General features: G+C 50.0%; 1 protein-coding gene across 1 annotated transcript in view; it reads left to right on the top strand.

Annotated features, from left to right (window-relative positions):
• Positions 1-13,276, top strand: part of LOC118735044 (cyclin-dependent kinase 5 activator 1) — a gene marked incomplete at its 3' end in the record, with an annotated part of 199,274 nt that overhangs the window by 166,291 nt on the left and 19,707 nt on the right. Inside the window, 1 exon segment of the mRNA XM_036464636.1 lies at positions 676-813. Coding sequence (XP_036320529.1) covers positions 676-813 — 138 coding nt within the window.

Here is a 13,276-nt window from a genome sequence, read left to right on the forward strand (position 1 = left end):
TATGATACACAGTTTTAAAGTCAAATAAAGTTTGTACAAAAAAGTCCCATGGCGTTTTTAAATCCGTTCATTCGTTTTAAAATTATGGCGGTTCGAAATTTTTTTTGCAAAAAAGTTTGACCCCTGACAGTATGGCAACCCCGCATTACACAGACCTAACATATAGAACTTTTTTTTTCGAGTGGCTTTTTTGCAGAGAATGCCTGGTATGTGGGTATATGAATAACGATCGCTTAAAATTGATCTCAAATTTGTACTTGCGCTGTAGAAATTTCTATGTAATGTAGTTTGACTATTTTCAATTTAATATAATGCTTGTATTGCATGCGATCCACGTTTTTCGTTTTCAATCTCATAAATTGTTTATAATGACTTTTGCTAAAATTTCAAAGTCAAAAGTTAGCAAAACAAATTCTATGGGACTGAGAAATATTATTTTCTACTTTTTAGTCCATTTATAAAAGCGTGGTATATTAAAAATGTATTTTATTTATGTATGTATTAATTTACTCATGCTAATCAGGTTATTTACTTAAGTCCTACTGTATCTAAAGGTGAGAATTTCTATTCTATTCTGGATGGTAGCGTTAAGTGTAAGCTTTATTTATATTTGAACCATTTGTTTTATTAGTACATGCGAGTACATTAAGATATTTTTTTTTTGTAATTTTTAAGGCGTCAACTTCAGAGCTATTGAAGTGCTTAGGACTATTTCTACACTACCGATGTAAAAAATTGAAAACCTTCGAAGCAGGTGATGCTGTTATGTGGTTAAGAGCTGTTGACAGGAGCCTTTTACTTCAAGGCTGGCAAGTAAGTATATTTAGCGAAACTTTCTTTAAGTATTTATACATTAATGTGCCTAACTATTAATGTGCCTAACTAAAACGTTTGTACATTAGACTGATCGATATTAAAATTTTTTTTTTATTATATATGGTGTTTTCCGGACAGAAAAATGTGTCTATTGATCTAAAAATAAAGTGTGCAAAATTGTATTCCCATGTAATAACTCTAAACACGTACGTGTACGTTGCATTTGAAATTTCAGAAATCCGGATGTTTTCAGAGAAATATGTTTTATACAAATTATTAAAAATCGTGAATTTTCTACTGATGTATTATGTAAAAGAACTCATAGAATGGATGTTATCGTTTTTCTTTCAAATTCAGAAACATACATTTTGTTTTCCAAAAATCTCGAGTTTTAATCTTTTGTGGATGGCGCTGAATCATGATATTTAGATGCCCCTTTACAAATCTACATTTTAGATGACTTAATAAATCCCCATTCTTTAAGTATGCACACAAAGAAGCGCAAAATTGTTTAAACTCCATAGATAAACTAGGCACATCAACGGATGATCGGTATATCAAAAGTGTGCTGAATGAGAGAGAACACGGTAGGAATATCAATGACCCCGTTTGAACGGGAAAACTCTTTCATCTTGTGGAACAGCAGGATTATAGAAGAAGATTGCGCACTCTTGCAAGCCTTGCAATATTGCAGATATCTCGCCGGTGGAAATAAGATCTCTTAGCATCGAGGAGATTAGTACCTATGCCATATGTTATCTCAGCCCTATTATTCTTGGCCTATGAATAAGCAAGGTTCTGCTCTTCAGTTCTTTCAACCTAAACTATTAATTTTTACATTACAAACCGTTTTTGCATAGCAACACTATTATTGTTTTGTTTTGGCCAAAGCAAAAGCTCTTATAAGGCGTCACGAAGCAAGCCAGTCATTTGCTAGTACTACCCAAGAATGATAGAATACAAGATTGTGCCTATCAGAGAGGATTTTTGAGAATAATTTTATGTGACGTCACACTGGTGCAATTGCGAGAGAGAAAGTTGTAGTTTCGGGGCTCTGGAAAATCGTAATTTATTATTTAATTTTCCTTAATTTCTATAAAAGAACATATAACAAATAACAATTTGAAACATTCGGTAGCGTCACTTGCAGTGACTGGGTAACGGCTCCTTGTCCCGTTATGAGCCCGTTAGGCTGTAGTGGCGTGACTTTGGTACTGGTGGGCAGCGCTCTGCTGACGCCGGAGAGTAGCGATGCTAACGTCTATACGCGGTGTTCTGGCCGCGTCGGTATGTAGCGTTCTTGCAAGGTGGGTTGCGCTCTGGTGGTGCCGGTGAATGGCGTTCCAACAACGCTGGTGGGTAGCGCTCTGGTGACGCCGGAGAGTAGCGATCCAGTTGCGTCGAGATGTAGCGCTCTCAGCAATGCAGGTGAGGCGCACCGATGAGTGGTACTTTGGTGGCGCCGGGAGTAACGTTTTACTCGCGCCGCTGGGCGGCGCTCTGGCGACGTCGACAAGTGGCGCTCTATTCGCGCCGGAGAGTACCGCGCTAATGACGCCGGAGAGTATAGTTCCACTCGCGCCGTTGGGCGGCGCTCTGTTCGCGACGGAGAGTCGCTCTAGTGGCGCTGTTGTTGCCGCTCTGCTGAGAGCGGTGAGAAGCGCTCTTGTAGGCGCTGTCGACGTCCCTCTGCTAACGGCGCTGCTGACTGCGGTCGAGCGGATGTCGCCCGTACGCGGTTCTACGAGAGGCTGTGGTGAGAGCGTGTGTAGCTTCTGGCGCTGCCACTGGGAAGGTGACGTCCAGCCCGACGCTCAAGCCGGTGCAGAAGAAATCACCCTACCAGCCACTGTTGCAGAAGTGGAATCAAGTCCGACGCTCGAGCCGGTGCAGAAGAAGTCACTTCTTGCCAGTAGCCGTATGCTCACGACCACAGTCTCGTGCTGACTGACTGGTTTCTCGTCGTTCTACTCCTTTAATAGGCTATGTGCTTGATGTTGCGTTGTCGCGCAGCTACATGTTGCTGTGTGATGTTGCGTTGTCATGTCGAGTGTTGTTATGACTTGTGTTGCCGTGGTTTGCTGCGTGGCCCGTTGCGCTGACTTAAGTTGCTGTGGTGTGACTGGTTTGGTTGGTGGTGCGGGAGTTTGTGTGGGCTAAATTCTCTGGGGACATTTAGTCCTCACACTCCCCCCCTACTTGGTGGTCTGGAACTCCCCTGGCTCTTGGGTGGATGTGCGCGCCCCAGTGGTGTACGGTTACCCTGTAGTCTTTGGTGCTGGACCTCAGCCGGGGTTTGCATGCGCGGTGATATCTCTGAAGCTCCGACGGATTCTGTCCGCTATTGTGGCGAACTGGTCTAATTCCGGTCCCTCTGCGTCGCTGATGAGGATGCTTATTTCCTCTGGTGGTTCGCGGTTGAATGGCTGGTTGGAGTGACGTACGAAGTTAAAGTTGGTTAATTAATTCAATTATTTGTGTGGTCGTTCCCTTTTTTTTTTTGTGTGTCTCCTTGTGTCTATATGGCCTCACTGGTATGATACGTCTTTAATTCCGTGATATTGGAAGTATTTTCCCTCCCTCCATCGGTCTTGCGTAACTGAACGATCACCGGTGATATGTACCTCAGGATTTTGTAGGGGCCGTCATATTTGGGTGCCAATTTCGCTGTGAATCCGTCCGCGGCCTTGGATAGATGGTGTTCCTTGACGAGAACTAGTTCGCCGACCCTAGGGGTCCATTTTCGACGTCTGAGGTTGTATTGGCGGGCCTGGTTCGTCGCCGCTCTCTCCATGTTGTGCCGGACAATCCTGCATGCCTCCTGCATCCTGCTGGACTTATCCTCGGCAGTAGGGGGAATAGTGCCCGTCCCAATGTTGACCTCGTCAAAGAGTGCTCCATGTAGTCGTGGCTCACGGCCTTGGACGAGAAAAGCTGGGCTGTACCCAGTAGAGGTGGTGACACTGGTATTTATGGCTAGCTCAATTTCGGGGAGGAGGTCGTCCCATCGCTGGTGTTGCGATCTGGTGAGTTGAGCTATTATTCGCTTGACCGTCCGGCTAGCGCGCTCCGTTGGGTTCTCCCGGGGGGTGTATGGCGCGGTAAACTGTTTTCGTATTCCCATCTCTTGGAGGTAGCGTTGCCACAGCGTGCTGGTGAACTGGACGCCGTTGTCCGAGATGAGTATCTTCGAAACGCCAAATCTCGCTAGAATTCGTTCCCTGAACGCATGGCGGAGGCTTTCTGCCGTAGCGCGTCTCATTGGGACTAGCTCCACCCACTTGCTGAAACGGTCGAAGAACACCAATAACATGGTGTTGCCATGTGTAGATCGCAGTAGGGGTCCGACGAAGTCTGTGCAGATCGTTGCGAAGGGCTCCGAAGCCACCTGTGAAAGCATTTTTCCCGCGGGTTTCTGTTGTCCTTCCTTGTATTTTTGGCAGGAATCACACTGACGCACGTAGCAGCTGATGTCACGAAACATACCCGGCCAATAATATCGGTTGGCAATCCGCGCTACTGTCCGCCGGATGCCCATGTGGCCGGCGCTGGGAACATCATGGTTCTCCTGTAACACCCGCTGGCGAAGGGGGGTTGGTACACATAACTTCCAGGGCACTGCTTCCTCATCCTGGTTTCGGCACGGGATATGGCGGTAGAGCTGTCCGTCCTGTACCATATAGTCCGAGTATTTCTCCGGGTTGGCGTGTACTTCGCCCACGCGCTTACGACACCACTTGCATTGTGATTCCGCCGTTATCGCTTGCCGAAGGGTCTCCAGTGGTTGCCGTTATAGTGCGTCCGCGACCAGATTGAGCTTCCCCTTTCGGTATTCTATGTCAAACGTGTGTTGCTGCAACTCCAGGGCCCACCTCGCTATACGGCCGGAGGGGCTCTCGATCGAGTTCAGCCACTTCAGCGACATGTGGTCGGTGATCACCTTGAACCTGTATCGCTCCAAGTAGGGCCTCATCTTCCGGATTCCCCAAACGATGGCAAGGCACTCCTTCTCTGTGGGCGAGTAGTTGGCCTCCGCTTTGTTCAATTTTCTGCTGGCATAAGATATTACGCCTTCGCCTCCTTCTAACTCTTGTGTCAGTACCGCTCCCAGGCCAAAGTTACTAGCGTCCGTCTATAAGGTGAATCGCTTGTTAAAATCTGGACACGCGAGTACGGGGGCCTCGATGAGTTTCGAAGGCCTCTTGTTGTTCGACTCCCCACTTCCAGTGCTTACCCTTTGTCAGGAGTGCAGTTAGTGGTTGGCTTAACGTGGCGAAAGCGGGCACGAAGCGACGGTACCACGAGGCTATCCCGAGGTACTGGCGTACTTCCTTCACGTTAGACGGTGGTTTTAGTTCTTGGATCGCGGCTACCTTCTCGGGATCGGTGTGGATTCCCTTGTCGCTGACCACATGACCCAAGTATCAGAGTTCCTTCTTGAAGAAGTCGCACTTCTCGGGGTTAATGCGGAGATTCGCGCGTTGTAGTCGTGCTAGTACTTCTCGTAGGTTTTGTACGTGCTCCTCGATGGTGGAGCCTATGACGATAATGTCGTCTAGGTAGGCGAAAGCGTGGGGTTCCATTTCTGGGCCGATGACCTGGTCGAGTGCTCTCTGAAATGTTGCTGGCGCGAAGTGCAAGCCGAAAGGCATGACGCGTCATTGAAATAATCCGCGCCCCGGCACGGTGAAGGCCGTGTATGGGCGACTGTTCGGTTCCAGGGGTATCTGCCAGTAGCCATTTTTGAGGTCTAGGCTGCTGATCTATTTAGCCCTACGTAACTTGTCCAGTATCTGTTGTATTCTGGGTAAGGGGTATGCGTCGGGTACTGAACGGGCATTTAGTTGCCGATAATCCACCCCTTAGAGAGAAGCTCGTCGATCTCTGCGTTGATGATGGCCTGCATCGCTGGGTTGCGCGGAAAGTACCGCTGCTTGATGGGGTTATGACGATCCTGTGCTCCGCCACGTTGGCCACTCTGCTCATGGTCTCAAACTTCTGTAGTTCTTCCGCTAGGAAGTCGCGTATTTGTGTTGCCTCATCCATATTGTTACCGTGGGGCATCCCCGCGGAGGTATGCTCATCGACGCGTCCACTGGGGTCGTGATGGTCGACTCTATTGATCCTCTCGCTCCCGGATCTGCCCTTCCTTCGGTGCTTTCTCTTAGTCGCCCTCTGCGGGATGGTATTACTTACTGCGGTTGCGGTGCTATCCTCCGTGGTCTGTGAGGTAACGGGCGGTGCCGGCTGTGTAGTCGGTTCGGTGAGTACGACGTGTTGACCGCAGAAGGATACTGCAGCTCCCATGCATCCTTACGTGTCCAGGCCGAGTATGAGGTCGTCTATTGCGCCTGACATGATGTATAGCACTGCGTGGTGCATCGCTTGTCCGAGACGAACCTCGATCTTCATGACCTGTTGTTGTTGTAGCGGCTACAACAACCCCGCCCAGGACGGTTGGTATCTCAGTCGTTGTCGTCAAGTTCCACTAATGGCAGCCCTAGGAAGCGTGCAGCTTCTGTAGGGTTGGTTCACAGGGACAAGGCCGTTAGGGTTGTCGGGTTTTCCGGGCATGCGAAGAGATGTTTCGAGTCATGTGGGGTCTCTCAGCTTGCCGGACACTCATTTGGCACATCCTCATTTAATCTACTCAGGTAGGAGTTTAACCAGCTGCAGTAGCCGGAGCGAAGTTGTGCTAGTGTCGTTCGTGTCTCACGATTCAGATGAAGCTCCGTCTCGTCTGTGTCCGGGGGCGGTATGCCTAGAACAGCATTCACAGGTCTAGAGTCTACATAACTCGAGACTGACTCCCTGTGAATGCCGTTCAGGGCCAGTCAGTAAGCTGACGGGTCCAGAGGTTACTTGATGAACCTCTGGACTTCGTCCGTCAGTTCGTATAGATGCCTCCTGATGTGCCTAGGCGAGGGCTCTTCTGGAAGCAGCTGTCTGTTTGGGTGGCCACTTCTATGGCTCCCTATCAGGAACAGCTTGCAGAGCATTATGTTGTGCTCCTTTACGGGGAGCATTCGCGCCTCGCCGTGGAGATGGTGTTCGGGCGACATCAGGAGGCGTCCTGTCGCTGTCCTGAGTGCGGTGTTCTGTACAGTCTGTAGCTTCGTCCACTGCGTCCTACTAGTCCCCGGCGACCACACTGGCGCTGCGTAGTTCAAAACAGGCCGGCCTATTGCCTTGTATGTTGCCAGCAACGTTTCTTTGTCTTTGCCCCAAGTACTGCCGGCTAGTGACTTGAGGACCTTGTTGCGCCTCTGTACTTTATTGACAATAGCGGTTGCGTGCGCAGAGAAGGAGAGCAGGCTGTCGAATGTTACTCCGAATATTTTGGGGTTATTGGCCGTCGGAATTGGTGTGTCATCGACGTGAATTCCCAGCGGTCGTCCAGGTTGTGAACAAGGTCGCAGAGGATTTCGTAGGGGAGAGGGCTAGACACTTTGCAGAAAAGAAGCGAGAAAGTTCGGAGAGATACCCGTTTACTTTAAAACATAGGTCATCAATTCCATTCCCAGTCGCCATGATCGAGCAATCGTCGGCGTAAGAGACAATCGAGACTCCCTCTGGTGGTTGAGGGAGCTTTGAAATGTAAAAGTTAAACAGTAGCGGGGAAAGGACACCACCCTGTGGAACCCCCTGTTTTATTTTCCTCAATTTACTCGTTTTATCTCTAAATATTACCGACGAGTGTCGACCACTCAGATAATTTGCCGACCACCGTTTGAGTCTCTGTGGGAGAGAGGAGGCCTCTATATCTTCTAGTAGCGTGGAATGGCAGACGGTGTCAAACGCCTTTGACAAGTCCAACGCTACTACAATCGTTTTCTCACAGGGACGGTTTCGGTTAAGGCCACGAGTTATCTGAGTGTTTATGGCGTTAAGTGCTGTTGTTGTACTGTGCACTTTACGCAAACCATGCTGATGCTTCGCTGGGTCGAGAAAGGAGTGTTATCGGACGATAAGAATCTCCTTTGTTGGCAGGTTTCCCCGGTTTGAGCAGTGGGACCACTCTCCCCACCTTCCAGACGTCTGGGATGATGAGAGTGGCCATAGACAAATTGAGGACCTCCGTTAGGTACGCTATCCCCGCAGGACCCAAATTTTTCAGCATCAGCATGCATATTCCGTCGGGACCCATGGATTTGGATTGGAGGCTTTCGCCTTCCCGATGGCCACCTGAACTTCACCGCAAGTGAAAGCAAGGGGGGCACAGGTAGTTGGCAGTTTGTGCAGCCTTCTGGTCATTCGACGCTTGGCTTTGTCCACCGGAGGATGCAGTATGAACTGCCGGCTAAAATAGCTCGCGCATCGCTCCGGGTCCGGCGAAGCATGGTCGCCGAAGGAAATTTCGATTCTGTCGTCGTCCTTCGTCGGATTGGACAGCGACCTCACGGTTGACCAAAGCTTGCTCACACCAGAGGTGAAGTTCAGATGCTCCTCCCTCTTCTTCCGCTTATGTACGTTTACTAGTTGCCGAATCTCCGCGTTGAGATCCCTGATACGGTGATCTCCGGGTTCGGCCTGACGAAGGCTATCAAACTCATCGGCAAGAACAGCCGCTTCGGCAGGGAAGTTTGGACGTGGGTCCGTTATACATCCTGCCGGTATAAAGTGAACTGCAGCAGCAGTGACAGCGCTGCGGAACTTACGTTGACCGAGATGGACGTCGGTTGGTGTGGGAAGCGCTGTGAAGATGTTTTCGGTAAACTCCGCGTAACCTTTCCAATCAGCTTTAGAAAAGTTGATATAGGTCCGGTGTTTGGCGGAGGAAAAGTCGGTTGGTTTATCTATCGAGATGACTAAAGTCAGCATAGGTCGCCATGTTATGCTCTTTATCAGACCAGCTACTGCAGTCACCCATAACCCTGGTGGGTGCGTCGTCGTGCATTGTGCAGAATGTCGAATCGTCTATCTGCTCAGCCAAGTCTGTTCCCCTACGATCATTTGACAGGCTTGAGTGCCAAAGATCGTGGTGCTCATTAAAGTCACCTACTACCATACGGTTTTCACCTCTGAGGAGCGCACCTATATCAGGGTGATATCCTGCCGGGCAGGAGGTGACAGGATGTAGGTATATGATAAATATTTCGAGCTCAACATCGCCTGACCGGATAGCAACGCCCTGACATTCTAGGGTGGTATCCCTGCGGTCGATGTCTGCTTCGATAAGACGATACTGCACGGTGTGGTGCGTGATGAACGCTAAGCCACCACCAAAGTTGAATTGCTGTGCAACTTCGTCTCTTGGACCGCAGCTATCAATATACCATGCCGACACATGAAGACGGTTATCTCCTAAAATCTTGCTCTGTAGCCCGTTGCAGTTAAATTGAAGGAGCTTCATGTGGTTCGGGAGACGTGTCGTGATGTGGGATGTAAGGGATGAGTGTGTTCTTACCGCCGTTGGCTGTGTGCGCTGCTGTGATGGTTGCCGCCCTGTGGTGGTAGCGGGAGGCGTCGCTGTTGAGGTCTGCGACCGAGCAGCGCAACACGGGCCCTCGAAGTTCCCAGTCCAATCCCGCGTGGTACGCAGACCTGAGCATGCCCTAAAGTGGCACTTGACTGATGTCACATTACGGAATATCCTAGTCTGACATACCGTGCAGATTGTAGGTTGTTGGCGGCGGCGTGTGGGTGGTGCGGTTGTGTGTGTTATGTGGTCTGTCGTGGCTGTGGTATGGTCTGTGTTGTTATTATGTTGTTGTGTTTTGGTGACTGTGTGAGGCTGCTAGGGTGGACTGAGGTTAGCCGTGTTTGAGTAACAGGGGCCACGTATGACGTGGTCCACTGTCGATGCGTCCGTAGTCCTGAGCAGACTCTAAGGTGACTCCACCCCTCGCATGCATTACACTTGACTGAGGTGGAGTTGTGTTGTAGTCGTCTCCGGCATACACAGCAGGTGTAGATTTCTGGCCCTGGGTTTGACTCGATGCCAGCACTGAGTAGAAGAATACGTAGTGAATGTAGCCCTATGGACGAACAACTTCTGAGGTACTTCGCCGACCTAAACGGGGTTAGATCGCCGGGGTTTCATGGCATCGAAAACCTTGCTACTGGTACCGCCGGCCATGTGTACCTCGAGGGCTACCATTATTCTTTCTCCGCTTCCTACGGTTGCCATATATTCCGCTAGAGTGGTGGATATGAAACTCTTCGAAGCGCCGGTATCGATGACGGCCTCGACTAGCTCCCTACCCAAGTAGACCAGGGCGTACAGTCGACCGTGATCCTGACGCATGGTTATGGGCGTCTTGGCGCTGGGTTCGGTGGGCTCACTGCGCCGTGTTCTTGGTGAAGCCCTCCGCTGTTTCCCTGACGCCAGCGACAGCATTCGATCGTGCGGACATTGGCTCGACCGCACTCCCAACAGAATAACTTCCGTGCATTGCGGCATCGCCTGGCATAATATCCTTCCTGCCCACACCCCCTGCATATGTTGTTGGGGTCGAAGCTCGAAGGATATGCCATGACGCTGTGTGTCCGTCGCTGAGTGGTGTGATGTAACTGGCGGGTGGTGTTGTGTCGTCCGCACCTGTGGGGTGCGATGAGATGATTCGCCTGGTTGCGTGGTGGTCCTCATCGGGTTGTCGCCGGTGACATGCCTTGCCACCTCTCGTCGTGATGTTTCTGCCGTCCGTCTGTGGCCTTCGTGAATACTCTCATACTCCTCCGCGAGCGTGAGTAGTTCAGATAGAGTGGTGAAATCCCGCCGCCGAATATATAACAAGTAGTCGGAGTGGCTGTTGCGGAAAATTCTTTCCAATCGCTGCTCGCTGCTATAGCCGACGTGTCGCATCAGGTTTTGTATCGCGATTACATACTCCTTATATTTCTCCCGTGGGTGCTGCCTTCTCTGCCGTATATCGTCCTCGAGGCGTTCGAAATACCGAGTTGGCAGAAAGAAGTGTAGGAAGTCGCGCTTGAAGGTTATCCAGCTACTCCAGTGTTCGTTGTTGTTGCGGTACCAGTGAAGAGAGGTGCCGCACAGTAGCTCGGGCATGGTTTTTGGGAGGAGGTCTACGTTCAAGGCATACACCTCGGCCAGCTCCTCCAATCGCTCTACATAAGCTAGCGGGTCTCGTCTACCGTCATATTTTACTGACCACTTCCTTACCTGGTCGATGATAGGTGCAAACGTGTGGGTCGATGCCTGATTTTCGGGGTTGGCTGGACCTGCGTTCGGCTCGACGGTTGTTGTCGGTGGGTGCTGGTAAATTGGTGGCTGATGTGATGGCAGCTGGTGCTGGTGTAGCGGTACCGCCAACTGGCTCTGTGTCGTGTTTTCCATAGGAGTAGTCGTACTCCGCGTACGTTCATCCGGTGGTACTGGCGTCTTCTGCTCCTCCTCGTCTTCCGAGGCAACCTCGTTGTTTCTGTTGGTGATTCCCATCGCCTGAAATTTGGCATAGATCTCTGGGTCAGGGTGCGCCTTGGGCGCCAGCGCCGTTATGCGCTTGCGTATTTCTCGGGCGGTACCCGCGCACTCGATTCCCAATTCCTGTGCGATGGATACTAGTTGCTAGTTGCTAGCTGTGTTGATTACTTCCGCCATTTTGTTCGTATCAAACATATAATAATTTTTCCTTGGCAAGCGTACCATCTACTCAGGTCCCTGCTCGGGCGCCAATTGTAACGAAGCATTTTGCTTGCCCCGATGCTTCTTCTAAAATGCTGGTGTATACTCGCCGTGCCCAGGGTTCGTTACAATATTATTATTTAATTTTCTTTAATTTCTATAAAAGAACATATAACAAAAAACAATTTAAAACATCCGGTAGCGTCACTTGCAGTGACTGGGTAACGGCTCCTTGTCCCGTTATGAGCCCGTTAGGCTGTAGTGGCGTGACTTTGGCACTGATGGGCAGCGCTCTGCTGACGCCGCTGAGTGGCGCGCTGCTAACGTCTATAAGCGGTGTTCTGGCCGCGTCGGTATGTAGCGCTCTTGCAATGTGGGTTGCCCTCTGGTCGTGCCGGTGAATGGCGTTCTAACAACGCTGGTGGGTAGCGCTCTGGTGACCCCGGAGAGTAGCGTTCCAGCTGCATCGAGATGTAGCGCTCTCAGCAATGCAGGTGAGGCGCAATGATGAGTGGTACTTTGGTGGCGCCGGGAGTAACGTTTTACTCGCGCCGCTGGGCGGCGCTCTGGCGACGTCGACAAGTGGCGCTCTATTCGCGCCGGAGAGTACCGCGCTAATGACGTCGGAGAGTATAGTTCCAATCGCGCCGTTCGGCGACGCTCTGTTCGCGACGGAGAGTCGCTCTAGCGGCGCTGTTGACGCCGCTCTGCTGACAGCGGTGAGAAGTGCTCTTGTAGGCGCTGCCGACGCCCCTCTGCTAACGGCGGTGCTGACTGCGGGCGAGCGGATGTTCGCGTACGCGGTTCCACGAGAGGCTGTGGTGAGAGCGTGTGTAGCTTCTGGCGCTGCCACTGGGAAGGTGACGTCCAGCCCGACGCTCAAGCCGGTGCAGAAGAAATCACCCTACCTGCCGCTGTTGCAGAAGTGGAATCAAGCCCGACGCTCGAGCCGGTGCAGAAGAAGTCACTTCTTGCCAGTAGCCGTATGCTCACGACCACAGTCTCGTGCTGACTGACTAGTTTCTTGTCGTGCTACTCCTTTAATAGGCTATGTGCTTGATGTTGCGTGGTCGCGCAGCTACGTGTTGCTGTGTGATGTTGCGTTGTCATGTCGAGTGTTGCTATGACTTGTGTTGCCGTGGTTTGCTGCGTGGCCAGTTGCGCTGACTTGTGTTGCTGTGGTGTGACTGGTTTGGTTGGTGGTGCGGGAGTTTGTGTGGGCTAAATTCTCTAGGGACATTTACTCCTCACAACTTCTTGCATATTTCTGCCCGGAAAAGGGTCCGGGCTGTTTCGAGCACGTAGAAGAAGACAATTACGATCCAAAAGTGGAAGGTATTCGCTTCCAAATTCGACACCTACGCAAAGACATAACCTTGTGTCCACTAGTTTTTATTTTTGTTTAATTATTTTTTATTTTAATTATTTTAAGTCGACATAGACATAAAACGGTCGACTACTAAAGTTGGGCATATAATAGGATACATATGTACATATGAAGAATAAATAAAGTTTTTAATGAGCGTAACAATAATATGATATAATTTACATTTAGTCTACTGAAACTTTTAAAATATCAGGCTACACGCGCAATTATTGGGTTATGTAAAGCAGTAAACGAACATTCAATACTGATACAGCTATACAAATTATTATAATGTGAACACCAATTACGCAGCGGGTTGTTTGTGGCAAAGTTTAGACGGCAAAGGGATAAATGAAAAGGACAAAGTCTCTAGACGTTCTAACGGGAACAGCAAAATTAAGCTGGCTAACAAGGTAAGACGAGTCAATCTCGCCGATTATCAACTTATGGAGAAATATTACCCCGAGTAATATTCTACGATTTTCAAGAGTTGGTAAACTAATAAGAAG

Source organism: Rhagoletis pomonella, unplaced genomic scaffold (genome assembly GCF_013731165.1).
Source record: "Rhagoletis pomonella isolate Grant_MI unplaced genomic scaffold, Rhpom_1.0 Rhpom_scaffold_00003, whole genome shotgun sequence".
NCBI lineage: Eukaryota > Metazoa > Arthropoda > Insecta > Diptera > Tephritidae > Rhagoletis > Rhagoletis pomonella.